We start from the raw sequence: 16,674 nt of genomic DNA on the forward strand, positions 1-16,674 counted from the left end.
GTGTGTGTGTGAGTGGGTGAGTGAGTGAGTGAGTGGGAGAATGAGTGGATGAGTGTGTGTGTGAGTGGGTGAGTGAGTGAGTGAGTGGGAGAGTGAGTGGGTGAGTGAATGTGCAAGTGAATGAGTGGGTGAGTGGGTGTGAATGGGTTAGTAGGTGGGTGCGTGAGTGTGTGTGTGAGTGGGTGGGTGTTGCACTAGATGGGGTTGATATGGTGGAGCCCACGGATGGTGCCTGCTAATGAGTGCAGGCATTGCCAGCAGAAGCTAAATAAAGAGCCGGAGCTCATTAAGCCTCCCTGTGTGATTGATGGAGCTTCCCCTGTTGAATGTCGCTTGGAGGCTGTGTTGCGTTCTTTATCGAGCTCATTAAAGCCATCTTCTCTCAGAAACAGTGTGGCAGCAGATGCTCATTAGCAAGGACGCCACTTGGTTTACAATCGTTCCTTCTCATTCTCCATCTGAAACGGGAAGAATTTCACTTCCTCAGTCCTCAAGCTGCCAGCCCAGAGCAGCTTTTAACATTCTGAAGGAGCTCTGTTATGCTCAGCACACTCTGCAATTTGAGCCCTCCCCCCTTAAAACTCTCACATTCCCACGGCACCTTTCCATATAAACACAGGAAATGTAACACCTTAATGTCCAGGAGAGCAGACATTCCTTCCACGGGAAGTGGTGATTTGCACACACAAATTTCAATTTGCTGCTCGCAATGTGATCTCCTTTGCAGAACGCCTCTGCTCAGTCCTCAGACCTGCACCCCCCCCTCCCCCCAGCTTCCTGTGACTCCTCATGTTAATTCACTAACACTGACATCTCTGTCCTTAGCCTGTAGTACTCCTCCAATGGGGCTCAACATCAGGTTGCCGAACCTTTAATGAGGCACTAGCCAGCTCTCCCAGACCAACACTGAGATTCCCCACATCAGATCAGAATTTCTCCACCCTTTCTAGCTCTTTTACCTTGTTCATCTGTCCTCTCTTGCTCGTTCAGTCAGCAGTACACCAGGACTTCCTTGGTTCCTTTATTTCCCTTCTCCCATCCTCATCGCCTTTCCGTTTGGCTCACTCAGACCAGCCCTTCGGAGAATGAAAGTTTCCAGTTTGCCGTCCTATCACAGACCTTCCTTTTTTCCTTGTCCCACCCTTGCCTTCCTTAAAATCTATTCTGTATCAACCTTCTCCCAGTTCCGGTGAAAGGTCGCAGATCTGAATCATTAACTCACTTGCTCTAAGCTGCTGTGTATTCCCAATATTTTCTGACTATTTTACAGATCTCCAGCATTCCCAATACTCCACTTTCCAACTTTCCTCAGAAAGAAGGTATGTATCACACCTTCTGCGACTGCAGGATGTTCCAGAATGTTCCATAGCCACTATTCTACTTCAGATAGCCAAGCCGTGAGGACTAGGACTGTGTCTCTACTGTTGTAACTTCAGAGACACTGAAACCATATTATTCAAGGTTAACTTTTATTAATTATAGATGTTTGGGAGGATAGGACTTCCTTTTTATTCATTCACGGGTTGAGGGTGTCGCTGGTTGGACCAGCATTTATTACCTATCCCGCATTGCCTAGAGGATGGTTAAGAGTCAACCACATTACTGTGGGTCTGGAGTCACATGTAGGCCAGACCAGGTAAGGATGACAGTTTCCTTCCCTAAAGGATATTAGTGAACCAGATGGGGTTTTCCGCCAATCGACAATGGATTCATGGTCATCATTAGAATCTCCATTCCAGATATTTTATTGAACCCACGCCCCAGAACGTTATCTGGGTCTCTGGGTTAACTGCCCAGCAATAATATCACTAGGCCATTGCCTCCCTCTGAGTATTGTTCAAGTCATCCGGAATCATGTTCACGAACCTGTTCTCGTTAACTGAACAGACAGTGGCTTAAATTGAAGAGCTTCCTATCTTGGCAAACGTCACATTCCCTTGGAACTATTTGTTCAGTGCAAACTTTGAACAAGTCAATTATTTTGTGCTTATTCATTACTGCATTATTGCTTTATGAAGCCCTTTATCGGGCAATCCTAATCTTTCTATCTGTGGTTCCCATGCCAACCATATGTTCTTGGAAATATTTCCCTATCTCTCTCAGAGGTGAGACTGACAGACACACACACCCACTCACAGGTTCTGCGTGGAGCTTCCAACATTGTTTTAGATGCACATAGAGGGCAGAGTGGCCTCTTTGCGGATCATGCCGTTTTTCTTCCTGATGCTGATGGTGAAACCAAATGCAGTTGAAACTTTATTGCTGGAACAGCGCAGCAGGTCAGGCAGCATCCAGGGAACAGGAGATTCGACGTTTCGGGCACAGGCCCTTCTTCAGGAATGAGCAGAGAGTGTTCAGCAGGAGAAGATAAAAGGTAGGGAGGAGGGACTTGGAGGAGGGGCGTTGGAAATGTGATAGGTGGAAAGAGGTCAAGGTGAGGGTGATAGGTCGGAGTAGGATGGAGGCGGAGAGGTCAAGAAGAAGACTGCAGGTCAGGAACTTCCTAGACCTTTCTGTTTCTATCTCAGGCGACCGAATCAACACGGACATCTACTACAAACCAACCGACTCCCACAGCTACCTGGACTACACCTCCCATCCTGCCCCCTGTAAAAACGCCAACCCATTCTCCCAATTCCTTCGACTCCGCCGCATCTGCTCCCAAGAGGACCAGTTCCAAAAACGCACAACACAGATGGCCTCCTTCTTCAAGGACCACAATTTCCCCCGGGAGTGGTGGTTGGGTCGGTGGGGGGTGTGGATCTGACAAGGGAGTCGCGGAGGGAGTGGTCTCTACGGAAAGCTGGTAGGGGAGGGGAGGGAAATATATCCTTGGTGGTGGGGTCCGTTTGGAGGTGGCGGAAGTGACGGCGGATGATGCGCTGTACATGGAGATTGGTGGGGTGGTAGGTGAGGGCCAGTGGGGTTCTGTCCTGGTGGCGGTTGGAGGGGCGGGGCTCAGGGGCGGAGGAGCGGGAAGTGGAGCCGATGCGGTGGAGGGCACCGTCGACCACGTCGGGGGGGAAATTGCGGTCCTTGAAGAAGGTGGCCATCTGTGTTGTACGTATTTTGTACTGGTCCTCCTGGGAGCAGATGCGGCGGAGTCGAAGGAATTGGGAGAATGGGATGGCGTTTTTACAGGGGGCAGGATGGGAGGAGGTGTAGTCTAGGTAGCTGTGGGAGTCGGTTGGTTTGTAGTAGATGTCCGTGTTGATTCGGTCGCCTGAGATAGAAACAGAAAGGTCTAGGAAGGGGAGGGAGGAGTCCGAGACTGTCCAGGTGAATTTGAGGTCGGGGTGGAAGGTGTTAGTGTAGTGGATGAACTGTTCAACCTCCTCGTGGGAGCACGAGGTAGCGCCGATACAGTCATCAATGTAGCGAAGGAAAAGATGGGGGGTGGGGCCAGTGTAGTTGCGGAAGATGGATTGTTCCACATACCCTACGAAGAGGCAGGCATAGCTGGGGCCCATGCGGGTGCCCATGGCTACTCCTTTTGTTTGGAGAAAGTGGGAGGATTGGTAAGAAAAGTTGTTCAGGGTGAGGACCAGTTCGGTCAGTCGAAGGAGGGTGTCGGTGGAAGGGTACTGGGTGGTACGGCGGGAAAGGAAGAAGCGGAGTGCTTTGAGTCCTACACCTCCATCCCCCATCACGAAGGACTCAAAGCCTGATGGCGAGGATATGCCTGAGCAGTATCGGTGCTAGAACCCCCTGTTTGACCACACTGCAGATCTCACAGGGTTCTGATGTCAGCCTGTTGGAGCTGACCCTATTCCTCTGGCCGTCCCAGAGCGAGGAGATTACATTGAGCCGTTTGTCTCCAGCAGCTTAAATAGGGTGGCCCTGCCCAAATGGTCAAACGCCTCAGTGGGATTGATGGAGTCAATGGGTAATGGTCAGTGTCAACTCCCTTGGCAGCTGGTGGACTGCAGCAAGCCATGGCAATGGTAGACCCTCCAATCCCAAAACCAGACAGGAATCTTCATCTGGATCCTCATCTTCCATCTGACGAGGATAGATGGAGGATGGGAAAAATTTGTGGCTGTAAGAGCTGCTCCTTTATTCGGTGTTGGAGGTGATTTCCTTACTGTTTTATATGCTGTTGCATTGTTTTGGAACTGTGGGGGAAAGAAGATCAAATCAACAGCACTTTAAAAAAAGAGGAAGACAGACAAAAGCAGAGACCACGTGGTCAGTGAGATGTCTGACACAGCAGTGAATCTGCACAGCTCCTGCCTTGGCTGTTGGAGTTCAAGTATCTCTGGACATTGGAGTGCTTCTAGGAAAAATTAACAAACAGCGCAATTCACAGCTGACCTTGGAGGAATCTGTGTGAGAGAGCTCACAGCACAGGAGAAGCTAGATGCATAGCTTTTCAGCGTAATCTTGCTGTAAATCTGCAATAGTGAGTAGAGTGGGTTCTTTCTTTATGATATGTTTTGTTGAGATCTGTCTCTTGACTAAATTTTTAAAATATAAAACATAGATACGGAAGTTGGCCTGGAGCAGTATTTCTTTAGAGCAGTCAGACTGTGCTATTTTCCTCAGCCTGTAGACTGTTAAGCTGCAAAGGTGACCTAGGTAGTGTGATTTACACTTCCTGTCAGATGTGGGAGTCTAGGGAGAGTTTCCAATATACTGATGATTACATCTGCAGGAAATGTCTTTGATTGTGAATCCTATCATATTGCATAGATCAGTTGGAGCAGTAGTTACAGGCAATGAGGAATTTACAGGAGCTGGGGGCGTGATGGATGGCAATAATAGGAAGGGAGAAAAGCTGCAGATACAGTCAAGTAGATGGGTTAACTCCAGGAAAGGATAGGCAGATAATGCAGGAGTCTCCTGTGGCTATCCCCATCTCAAACAAGTACGCTGTTTTGGAAAATGTAGGGGGTGATGGTTTCTCAGGGGAAGGTAGCACGAACAGTCAAGTTTCTGGTAACGAGACTGGCTGTAATGTAATGAGGGGTATGTCAGTTCCAAGCAATTGATTGTGATAGGGAACTCTCTAGTCAGAGGCACAGACAGATTTTTCTGCAAGAGAGGACAAGGTGTGGCATTTTTGGTAAGGAATAGCATTAGGGCTGTACTTAGGGAGGATATGAGTTCTTGGGAATACATCCAGGGAAGTTGTTTGGGTAGAACTGAGAAATAAGAAAGGGATGATCACCTTATTGGGATTGTATTATAGACCCCCTGATATTCAGCAGGAGATTGAGAAACAAATTTGAAAGGTATCTGTAAGAATAATAGAGTGTTTATGGTTGGGGATTCCAAACATAGACTAGGACTGCCATAGTGTCTAGATGGAGAGGAATTTGTTAAGTGTGCACAAGAGAATTTTCTGATTCAATACGTGGATGTACCGACTGGAGAAGATGCAAAACTTGACTTACTCTTGGGAAATAAGGCAGGGCAGATGACTGAGGTGTCAGTGGGGGAGCACTTTAGGGCCAGCAACCATAGTTCTATTAGTTTTAAAATAGTGATGGAAAAGGATAGACCAGATCTAAAAGTTGAAGCTCTAAATTGGAGAAAGACCAATTTTGATGGTATTAGGCAAGAACTTTCAAAAGCTGATTGGGGACAGATATTCGCAGGTACAGGGACGGCTGGAAAATGGGAAGCCTTCAGAAATGAAATAATGAGAGCCCACAGACAGTATATTCCTGTGAGGGTGAAAGGAAAGGCTGTTAGGTATAGGGAACTTGTGTACCTGGGTCCTGGGGAGTGTTGCTGAACAAAGAGACCTTGGAGTGTAGGTTCATAGCTCCTTGAAGTGGAGTCGTAGATAGATAGGATATTGAAGAAGGAATTTGGTATGCTTTTCTTTATTGGTCAGAGCATCAAGTCTATGAGGTGGGAGGTCACGTTACAGCTATGCAGGACATTGGTTAGACCACTTTTGGAATATTGTGTACAATCCTGGTCTCCCTCCTATTAGAAGAATACTGTGAAACTTGAAAGGGTTCAGACAAGATTTAGATTTCCTACACTATGGAAACAGGCCCTTTGGCCCAACAAGTCCACACCGACCCTCCAAAGAGTAACCCACCCAGACCCAGTCCCTTACCCTATATTTCTCCCTGACTAATGCACCTAACACATTGGCAATTTAGCACGGCCAATTCACCTGACCTGCAAATCTTTGGACTGTGGGAGGAAACCGGAGCACCCGGTAGAAACCTACTCAGACACAGGGAGAATGTGCAAACTCCATACAGCAGCTGCCCGAGGCAGGAATTGAACCTGGGTCCCTGGCTCTGTGAGGCAGCAGTGCTAGCCACTGTGCCGCCTCGTTAGCAAAGATCTTGCCAGGGTTGGAGGGTTTGAGCTATAGAGAGAGGCTGCTTAGGCTAGAGCTGTTTTCCCTGGAGCGTCAGAGACTGATGGGTTTATAAAATCACAAGGGGTATGGATAGGTTAAAATAGACAAGGTTTTTCCCTGGGTTGGGAAGCCCAGAACTACAGGGCTTAGGTTAAGAGTGAGAGGGGAAAAATTTAAAAGGGATCTAAGGGACAATTTTTTCATACAGAGGATGGTACATGTATGGAATGAGCTGTCAGATGAAGAGGTGGAGGCTGGTTCAATTTCAACATTTAAAAGGCATCTGGGTGGGTATGTGAATTGGAAGGGTTTAAAGGGATATGGGCCAAATGCTGGCAGATGGGACAAGATTAGGTTAGGATATCTGGTTGGCATGGACAAGGTGGACCAAAAGGTCTGATTTTGTGCTGTACATCTCTGTGACTCTATGAAAGTGCAGGTCAATAGTTTTCCACCGAAGCTCAGTGGGGAGATGGAATAATTGCTTCTTCACCGCTACAGTCACTCTCATTCCTGAACGGGGTCACAGTCTCAGCATCACGTTTTCCATCGAATACTGGGACACTGCTCCCTCTGTCCAGCAGAGACAGAAACGTCTATGCAGACAGTCCGGAAACACAGGTTTCCAGTGCTTGCAGTGTTCAGGCAGGATGGTATTACCATGTGTCCCTTGATATCTCTGATTAATCCCGTTGTCTGTGGGTTTGATATCTAATCCCACCTCCAGCAGAGAGTTTTGTTTTCAGAGCTTCCTTGGTGATGGTGTTCTGTCTAGAATACAAATCAAAGTAATGTTCTCCCTATCTCTCCAACTGTTTTTTACATTCGATGTTGATTTTCACTGATGTTACTTTCACTGAGGCCACTTTGTTTCCTGAGAGAGCTGGTGCCTTTTCTGCCTGATTGCTCCTGTATTGGAGAATCGCTGGGTATTCTGACAGAGCAGTAACTAACTGTCATCGCTTTACCACCTAACAGTCTTCACTTTGAACACTTCCTCATACATTCTGAGTTTTCCTTGGCTCAGATTTGTCTTGGGATCGATGAAAGTGGATCATTTGGCTTCAATGACAGATTCCACCCCAGTGTGATTATCCTTGAACCAAGCAGCATTTTGCACTCAAACTTCCCATACATGCAGCGATTGAAGGAATCTTTTGCTGTTAACAAACCTGACTTCTATTGAAATATAGTGAACATATCTAGGGAATATCTTCACCTCCCTAAGGTTTCTAGGAATAAGCACCTTTCGATCGAGTTAAAATTCACACGACACCAGGTTATAGCCCAACAGGTGTTTGGGAAGTACAAGCTTTCGGAGCACTGCTCCTTCATGCTAACCTGGTGTTATGTGATTTTTAACTTTGTCCAAACCAGCAGCTCCACAGCATCTTTTAGTAGGTCTGTCATCCCACCAATGATGGCATAGACTGTTCTAATTATGTGTTCACATTATCCCTTTCAATTATAGTTTGCTTTTCTCCCACCTCCTCTATGCTGCTCCCTCTTCCTCCCCACACCCCCCCCCCCGCCTCTGTAGTTGCTTAAAACATATTCCATTTCAAACATTTCACAATTCTGATGAATTTGAGACATTAATTCTGGTTTTCTCTGTGCAGAAGCTGCCTCACCTGCGAGGTCTTTCCAACATAGTCAGCTTTTGTTTCGGTTTCTAGTGTCTGCGATGTTTTGTGATGGGGAGGCGTGAAGGTGTTTGGGGGTTGGAGGAGAACATGGAGTTGTTCGTGTGTTCAGGGCCCTGCACCCCCCTCCCCCCTCCAGCCTTGTTATACCCGCTGGCCAGGGATATGAGGTTGGCCCATCAAAGACAGCTCGCAGCAACTGAATCACAACCCTCAACCCACGAGAAATCCAGAGGGCTTTGCTACTGGATGCCTTAACTGGATCTTGAATGGCTAACTGGGGACTGACTCACTCACTCTCGACAGGAATTGCTCTCCAAATGAATTCAATTGTAAACATTCAATTTGCTCAAAAGCTCAATGTGCAAACAGTTGATTAATTCAATTCCGTTCTGTCAATAAAAGGCAGCTTCCTGTGATATGATGGTGATGTTTGAGGAGAGATTATCAGAAAAACAGAGGGTCTGCGCCAGTCCTGGTGCCAGGTACCCACTGCCGCTCTTGCCCTCACGGATGTTGTTGGATTGTTGCGCCCTGTGAGGCTGTAACTCACTGATTGCAGAAAGCCTCTCTGGAGATTCCAGCACAGATCCTGGGTTACCCCACTCCCTGCAGCAGCGCAGAGGGAGGGCAAAACTGTTGTAAGTGCCATCTTGCAGACATAACGTTAAGTAAAGGGCACATCTGCCCACTCAGATTCATGTAATAGATCCCGTCAGAGGCAGGATTCATCCTTGGAAACAGAAGAAAGGCACTGTTGAAGTTCTTTACCTTTTAATATAATTCTCCATATGACTATGGAACTGGAATCCAATCACTCTGGTCATAGAAGGTATTGGGAGGGCTGTGAGTCATTTGAGACCCTGAAGTGGATAGGAGAGGCCTGTGATTGGCAGTTTGACTCTCCAGTGTGTTGGCGAGGGGGAAGGTTCAATCAACTGTTGGGAGGTGGAGGTTCAGGGGTGAGGAGAGGGTGGTGTTTCTCCTTTCTGGGCTTCCAGACCTCCCCATCCCATGTGGACCCTCCATTTGCATCCTGTCCAACAAGGCCCCGACTCCCTCAAACCCTTTCACCAATGGCCTAACACTCGGGACACATCAGGTGGGAATGGCTGGGTTGGACTCACATAGAATCATAGCATCATAGAGGTGTACAGCACAGAAACAGACCCTTTGGTCCAACTCATCCATGCTGAGTGGATATCCAAACAAAATCTAGTCCCATTTGCCAGCACATATCCCTCGAAACCCTTCCTATTCATATACCCACCCAGGTGCCTTTTAAATGCTGTAATTATACCAGCCTCCACCACTTCCTCTGGCAGCTCATTCCATACATGCACCATCCCCTCTCACCCTAAACCTATACCCTCTACTTCTGAACTTGCCCAATCCAGGTAAAAGACCTTATCTATTTATCCTGTCCATGCCCCTCAGGATTTTATAAGGCCTCCCCTTGACCTCTGATGCTCCAGGGAAAACAGCCCCAGCCTATTCAGCCTCTCCCTATAACTCAAACACTCTGACCCGAGCAACATCCTTGTAAATCTTTTTTGAACCCTTTCAATTTTGACAACATCCTTCCGACAGGAAGCAGACCTCAGCCCTTCGCTCTGAATGTCCAGCCCCCACCCTGACCTGGATAGTGAACCCTTCCCTGCAGGTCCAACCACACCCAGACTCACTGTGGCCCTGGAAGACTTGTCGATCCCAGGTCTTTGGTGATAGTATTCCTGGTGAATTGCCACTCCCTCGGAGACACTGAAGGGCAATGAATAACTGATGGCACCTCGTCCCCAGTTAATGGGAGGTTCAAGAATTTCACTCCGGTGCCTAAATCCTGGGGAAGGCCTGATGATGGGCAGGAATGCACAATGGGTCTTCACTAATGGAGTCATGGAAGACATCTCCACCTATAAGGCAGGATCCCCAATATCAGGATTAAATTCCAGCCAGAATCCAGGAAAACAGGACATTCCAGCAATCAGAACTAATCTAAACTGCGAGCTGCACATTCTTTCTTCCGTCCTTCACGTGCCTGCTGCTCAGAGTAGGCCCCAGCCCTGCTTTATTCTGAGTGATTTCCCTGGCAGGTTTTATTGACAGTGGTAGTATGTGCCTGCTATGTTCAGGGGCAGGATGTGGAGTTAATTCCTGAAACAGCACCAGTTCAACAACAGTGAAATCTGGGCTGCTGGCATCATCCCCACCATCGGGTCTGATTAAACACTGTCTGACACGAAGACAGGGTCAATCTGACAATAAACACGGATAATTTAAACAGCATCTGACTGTAAACAGGGTCAATTTAAACAGTGTCCGACAGGAAAGAGGGTCAATTTAAACAGCGTCTGCCTGTAAACAGGGTCAATTTAAACAGGGTCTGACGGGAAACAGGATCAATTTAAACAGTGCAGACAGTAAACCGGGTCAATTTAAACAGTGTCCAACAGGAAACAGTGTCAATTTAAACAGGGTCTGATAGGGAACAGGGTCAATTTAAACAGGGTCTGATAGGGAACAGGGTCAATTTAAACCGTGTCCAACAGGAATCAGGGTCAATTTAAACAGTGTCTGACAGGGAACAGAGTCAATTTAAACCATGTACGACAGGAAACAGGGTCAATTTAAACAGTGTCCAACAGGAAACAGTGTCAATTTAAACAGGGTCTGATAGGGAACAGGGTCAATTTAAACCGTGTCCAACAGGAATCAGGGTCAATTTAAACCATGTCCGACAGGAAACGGGGTCAATTTAAACCGTGTCTGACAGGGAACAGAGTCAATTTAAACCATGTACGACAGGAAACAGGGTCAATTTAAACCGTGTCTGACAGGAAACAGGGTCAATTTAAACCGTGTCTGACAGGAAACAGGGTCAATTTGAACAGTGTCAGACAGGGAACAGGGTCAATTTAAACCGTGTCCGACAGGAAACAGGGTCAATTTAAACCGTGTCCGACAGGGAACAGGGTCAATTTAAACCGTGTCCGACAGGAAACAGGGTCAATTTGAACAGTGTCAGACAGGGAACAGGGTCAATTTAAACAGTGTCCAACAGGAAACAGGGTCAATTTAAACAGTGTCCAACAGGAAACAGGGTCAATTTAAACCGTGTCCATCAGGAAACAGGGTCAATTTAAACCGTGTCCGACAGGAAACAGGGTCAATTTGAACAGTGTCTGACAGGGAACAGGGTCAATTTAAACAGCCTCTGCCTGTAAACAGGGTCAATTTAAACAGTGTCTGATGGCAAACAGGGTCAATTTAAACAGCGTCTGACATTAAACAGGGTCAGTTTAAACAGCCTCTGCCTGTAAACAGGGTCAATTTAAACAGTGTCTGACGGTAAGCAGGGTCAATTTAAAGTGTCCAACAGGAAACAGGTCAATTTAAACTGTGTCCAACAGGAAACAGGTCAATTTAAACAATGTCTGACAGGAAACAGCGTCAATTTAAACTGTGTCCAACAGGAAACAGGTCAATTTAAACAGTGTCTGACAGGAAACAGCGTCAATTTAAACTGTGTCCAACAGGAAACAGGGTCAATTTAAACTGTGTCCAACAGGAAACAGGTCAATTTAAACAGTGTCTGACAGGAAACAGGTCAATTTAAACTGTGTCCAACAGGAAACAGGTCAATTTAAACAGTGTCTGACAGGAAACAGCGTCAATTTAAACAGTGTCCAACAGGAAACAGGGTCAATTTAAACAGTGTCCAACAGGAAGCAGGGTCAATTTAATCAGTGTCCGACAGGAAACGGAGTCAATTTAAACCGTGTCCAACAGGAAACAGGGTCAATTTAAACCGTGTCCAACAGGAAGCAGGGTCAATTCAAACAGTGTTCAACAGGAAACAGGGTCAATTTAAACCGTGTCCAACCGGAAATAGGGTCAATTTAAGCAGGGTTTGACAGGAAACAGGGTCAATTTAAACAGTGTCTGACAGAAAACAGGGTCAACTTAAACAGTGCGTGACACTCATCAGTGGATATCAGATCTGGCCTATTGGCTTAACATTTCCGTTGATGTTAAACCAACTGCAGGCATGTTGTGAGGCAGAACAGTGCTGGAGATAGTGGCCTGGGGAATACAGAATGGGAGAGAATTGATCTGTCTAAGTTGAGACAGCCTCCCAGTGACTAGAGAGGACCCTCTGGGGCTGAAAGAAAGCAAGTTCTCAGTTGGAGAATGAATTGACATCGGGACAGGTCGGATTAAAGGCAGATGGCTCTCAGAAACAAGAGACTCAAAATTGTTGTGAAAATCTAACAGATGATTAGAAGGGCAGGTCCTCAGGAGGAACTGAAGTTAAAAGCCCCTTCCCAGTTTACACTCCATATGCAGTGGTGATGGAGTGCATATGGAGTGTATGTCAAAGGTGCACGTCTTTAGGCAAGAAAATCAAGTTTCATTTGGGAAAAAAGTGGTTTCAAAAAGACTATAAAGATTGCTGAGAACAAACAAAGTTGGGGTTCCCTTCTGTATGTTAGGCCAATTTTAAACTTGAATTTAATACTGTGAAAAACACAGCTTCCCCGGTAATTGTTATTTGAATGTGCTTGCTGTGTGCTGAATATCTGGCCATCTTCTTTATGAGGACAATGACTAGCTTCGAACATTATCTCATTAGTAGTGAAGTGTTTCAGGAGATCCAAAGAAAGCTGATAGTGTACAAAGCGCCTCACAAAAACTATGCACATGCATGAGCATCACATTATTGGAACGATGAGATTGCATTGGAGAGAGGGCAGAGCAATATTAATGTCCGAGGGATGAGGAACTTCAGCCTCAAGGATCGAATTGCAGAAGGTCTCCCTGGAGAGAAGAAAGCTGAGAGGAGATTTGATCGAGGTTTCACACTCATCAGAGGGCTGGATAGAGTGGAGAGGCCGAAGCTGTTCCCTCTTGTTCAAGGGACTAGAACTAGAGACAACTTTATCACACAGAGGATGGTTCATATGTGGAATGAACTATCAGAGGAAGTGGTAGATCCACCTACAGTTACAGCATTTAAAAGACATTTGGACAGGGGCATGAACAGGACAGGTTTAGAGGGACATAGCTAAATGCAGGCACATGGGACTACTTTAGTTTGGGAAACTTGGCCAGCACGGACGAATTAGACCGAAAGGTCTCTTTCTATGCTGCATGACTCTATGAGCGGGCATAGATCTTAAAGTGGTGTGCAAAAGAAGCAAATGTGATGTGAGGAAAATCTTTCCACTCAGCGAGTAGTTAGGCTAAGGGATGGACTGCTGGGAACTGTAGCGGAAATAGGTTCAGTTGAAGCCTTCAACAGGGCCATTGGTTATTTGGTTTGGAATAGTGTCCAGGGATAGGGCAAAAACACTGGAGATTGGCAGTCGGTGATGATGAGACAGTTTGGGCACACTGGACAGAAGGGCCTCCTTCTGTGCTGTGACACCACTGTGATTCTGTTAACGGTGCTGCACAAATGCAACGAATCATTCACCTCTGGTTATATCTCTCGGCAGATGTTGAAGACGCACTTTGGGAATCTGCGTAAAGTGGGGTCAGAAGGCTGCCTGTTGGACTGTGAGTTCCTACCCTGGACACGGCAGATCCTGCCCTGGTGTAAACACTCAACGACTGACTGCCAGGAGGGGGCCAGGATGGAGGCGCCCGCCATTGAGGAGGCGAAGGTGGTCGTCTGTGAGGAGGGTCAGAAAGTGACCATTCCCGAGGTACGGATCGAGAAGGAGTACAGCCTGAGTGTCGACACACTGCACCAGCTGGCCAGAGACAGCTATGATGAATCAGACAAGAGCTGCGACAGCCTGGGGCCCGGGGGTCAGGACACGGCCTACCGGCTGGGGGTGGACGACCTGGGCATGTGGCGCACCTACAGCGATGGCAATTTGGCACGCGACGGCGAGAGGCGGGACTTCATCTCCAGCAGCCAGCTGAAAGGCAAACAGAAAACCGAGAGCGGCTGGAGTCTGCCGTCGCCAAAGACTCTGAGGAAAGAGCGGGCATTGGCAAGAGTGGCAGCCGCCAAGGAACACCTACGCTCCATCTTCACTGGGTCCCGCAAGGTAGGAGGCAAAACTCCATTGCGGAGGGGAGGCGATGTGTGTGTGTAATTTTACATTTGGATTTCCAGCAGGCATTGGTTAGGACCCCACATTAGCCTGTAAATCAGATAAGAACCAATGGGGTTGATAGAGCATTGGCTAACCCACAGCAGCCAGAGGGTTGGGATAAAGGGGCCACTTTCAAGATGGTGACCTGTAACTAGTGGAATGCAACAGAGATCGCTGCTGGGGTTGGCCACAATTCCTGACAATCTATATCAATGTCTTGGATGAGGAAAGTGAGTGGACTGTTGCCAAGTTTGCGAATATCAGAAAAATAGGTGGGCAGGCAAATGATGAGGATGATATAAAAAATCCGCAGAACGATGTAGATAGATTAAGTGAGTGGGCAAAAACTTGGCAGATGAAATATAATGTGGGAAAAGTGAGGTTATGCACTTTGGCAGTAAGAATGGGGAGCTGAATATTATCTAAGAAGACTGCAGCCCGGAGGGATTTGGCAGTTGTCAGACATAAATCAAAGGGAATGGAATATCAAAGTAACAATGTCTTGCTAAAACTATACAGGGCAGTAGGCAGACTACAGCTGGAATACTGTGAACAGTTTTCGGCCCCTTACCGGAGGCAAGACACTGGCATAGGAAGCAGTCCACAGAAGGTTCACTGGGACTGATTCTGGAAATGGAAGGACTGTCTTATGAGATTGAGCCAGGACTTATTGGAATGCAAAGGAATGAGGGGAGACCTTGGTGAAAGGTACAAAATTCTTAGAGGACTTGACAGGGGAGATGAGGAAAGCTTGTTTCCCTTGTGGGAGAGTCTCAGACCAGAGGGCATCATCTCAGAACAAGAGGTCTTCCATTAAAGACAGAGATGAGGAGGAATTTCTTCTCCCAGAGACAAGTAAATTTGTGGAATTCTTTATCATAGCAGTCGTTAAGAATATTAAAGGCCGGGTATACAAATTTTTAATCAGTAACAGAATCAAGGGTTACGGAAAAATAGAGGAATGTGGAGTTGAGATCAGCCATGATCTTATTGAATGGTGGAGCGGCCCTGCTAGACTGAATGGCTGACATCTGCTGCTATGTATTATGGTCTTAAAACATAAAGGACCTGCTTTCTGTCCGCGGAAGAAGGGACCCAGGTGAATTGTACCTCACGATAAAGTGATTTGATTGGGTAGACACCAGAATGATTTTCCTCTTCTTGTCCGTTTCACACTCTGTTCATCCAGTCCCACTGGCCTACACTGGCTGCCAGCCCAGCTCATCCATCACTTGGAAACCATGTCTTCCAGGCCTCTCCTGTCCTTCTCCAATAGCTCCACACCTCCCTCAGTTCCTACGCTCCTCTCATTCCGGCCTCTCAAGCATCCTGGATTTGAATCCTACCCTTATTGGCGGACAAGCCTTCCATCTGTCTGCCTCTTAGCCTTGCCTTCCTCATTTAAAATGTTCCTTCAAACCTTTTGACTAGGCTTTGGGTCATCTGTTCCAAAAGCTTTTTATGTGTCAAACGCTTGTTCGGTAGTTCTCCCTGGGAGAAAGAGAGGACTGTAGATGCTGGAGATCAGAGTCGGGAGTGTGGTGCTGGAAAAGCACAGCAGGTCAGGCATTCTCCCTGTGAAAGACCCTTGGACATAGATACTCAGTGTTGGTGTCTGTACTGATGCGAGTTCACAATATAAAATGATCACCGATAAATCTAGCCATGGATTCACAAAAAACATCTTCACTCAAGAGAATGGTGAGAATGCGTGTGGGAGGGTCTAATGTGCAGTAGTTGAGGCAACACATTTGAGAAAGGGGGATACAGTAAGATAGAATTACACCAAGGGCACATATAGAATTTTTGTGCTGGGATCGACCTGACGGGCTATTTCCATACTGAAAGTTTCTGTGTGATATTTTGAACTCAGATTGGGCAATGGGCCATCAGGGGGCGGAGGCATGGGGATTGAAATTGGAGCTTGGGCAGAGGCAAGGCTCTGTTGCTGCCTATTATGCCAACTGCCTGCCAAGCTGAGTCAGTCAGACCGTCAGAATCGGGGCTCTGCTAAGCTGTCTAACCAGGACCAACACAGTTCTGTCAGCTCTGTGCGACTGCACTCCAGTGTGCAATCAATCTCCTTCTAGGCTGGATAAGTACTCTATAAAGGAAGAGGATGGAAAGAGGGAAGGCAGACCTGATGAATAGTGCTGAGCTGCAGATGCCCACAGGGAGTAATGCTCAGTGCGGAGGCGTTTAGACATTCCTGAAGGACACAGGGAGACTCCTTTCTGACTCAGTGCATCGTGCTTGTTAATACGAGCGCAAAGTTGTTTAATAAATTCACCAGTGACATTTTCACAGTCTCAGCTCCAAGCATTTCACAACCAATAAAGCGCTTTTAATAAAATGTGATCACAGTATAACAGAAGAAGCATAGGAGCTGGTATTTACACAGCAAACTCCCACAGGCAGCTGTGAAAGACGGATGGAGTAAACCTGATCTAGTAACATTAATGAACTTAGTTTATGCTAAACTGTTTTAAAACATCAGTCCGGCACCCATCCTGCCTGCATCTCTGCTTAAAGAATGGAGGGAATAGTGGTTCCTTGGTGCATTCCCCATGGCAACACCTAGACCAATCAGAGTCAA

General features: G+C 46.9%; 1 protein-coding gene across 3 annotated transcripts in view; it reads left to right on the forward strand.

Annotated features, from left to right (window-relative positions):
* Positions 1-16,674, forward strand: part of LOC122541492 (regulator of G-protein signaling 3-like) — an 83,834-nt gene that overhangs the window by 33,400 nt on the left and 33,760 nt on the right. For all 3 annotated transcript variants that reach the window (XM_043678304.1, XM_043678303.1, XM_043678305.1), the window contains exon 2: positions 13,470-14,030. In XM_043678304.1, the coding sequence (XP_043534239.1) occupies positions 13,470-14,030 (561 nt within the window). The remainder of the gene's footprint in view (positions 1-13,469; positions 14,031-16,674) is intronic.

This window comes from Chiloscyllium plagiosum, chromosome 37 (assembly GCF_004010195.1).
Source record: "Chiloscyllium plagiosum isolate BGI_BamShark_2017 chromosome 37, ASM401019v2, whole genome shotgun sequence".
Classification (NCBI taxonomy): domain Eukaryota; kingdom Metazoa; phylum Chordata; class Chondrichthyes; order Orectolobiformes; family Hemiscylliidae; genus Chiloscyllium; species Chiloscyllium plagiosum.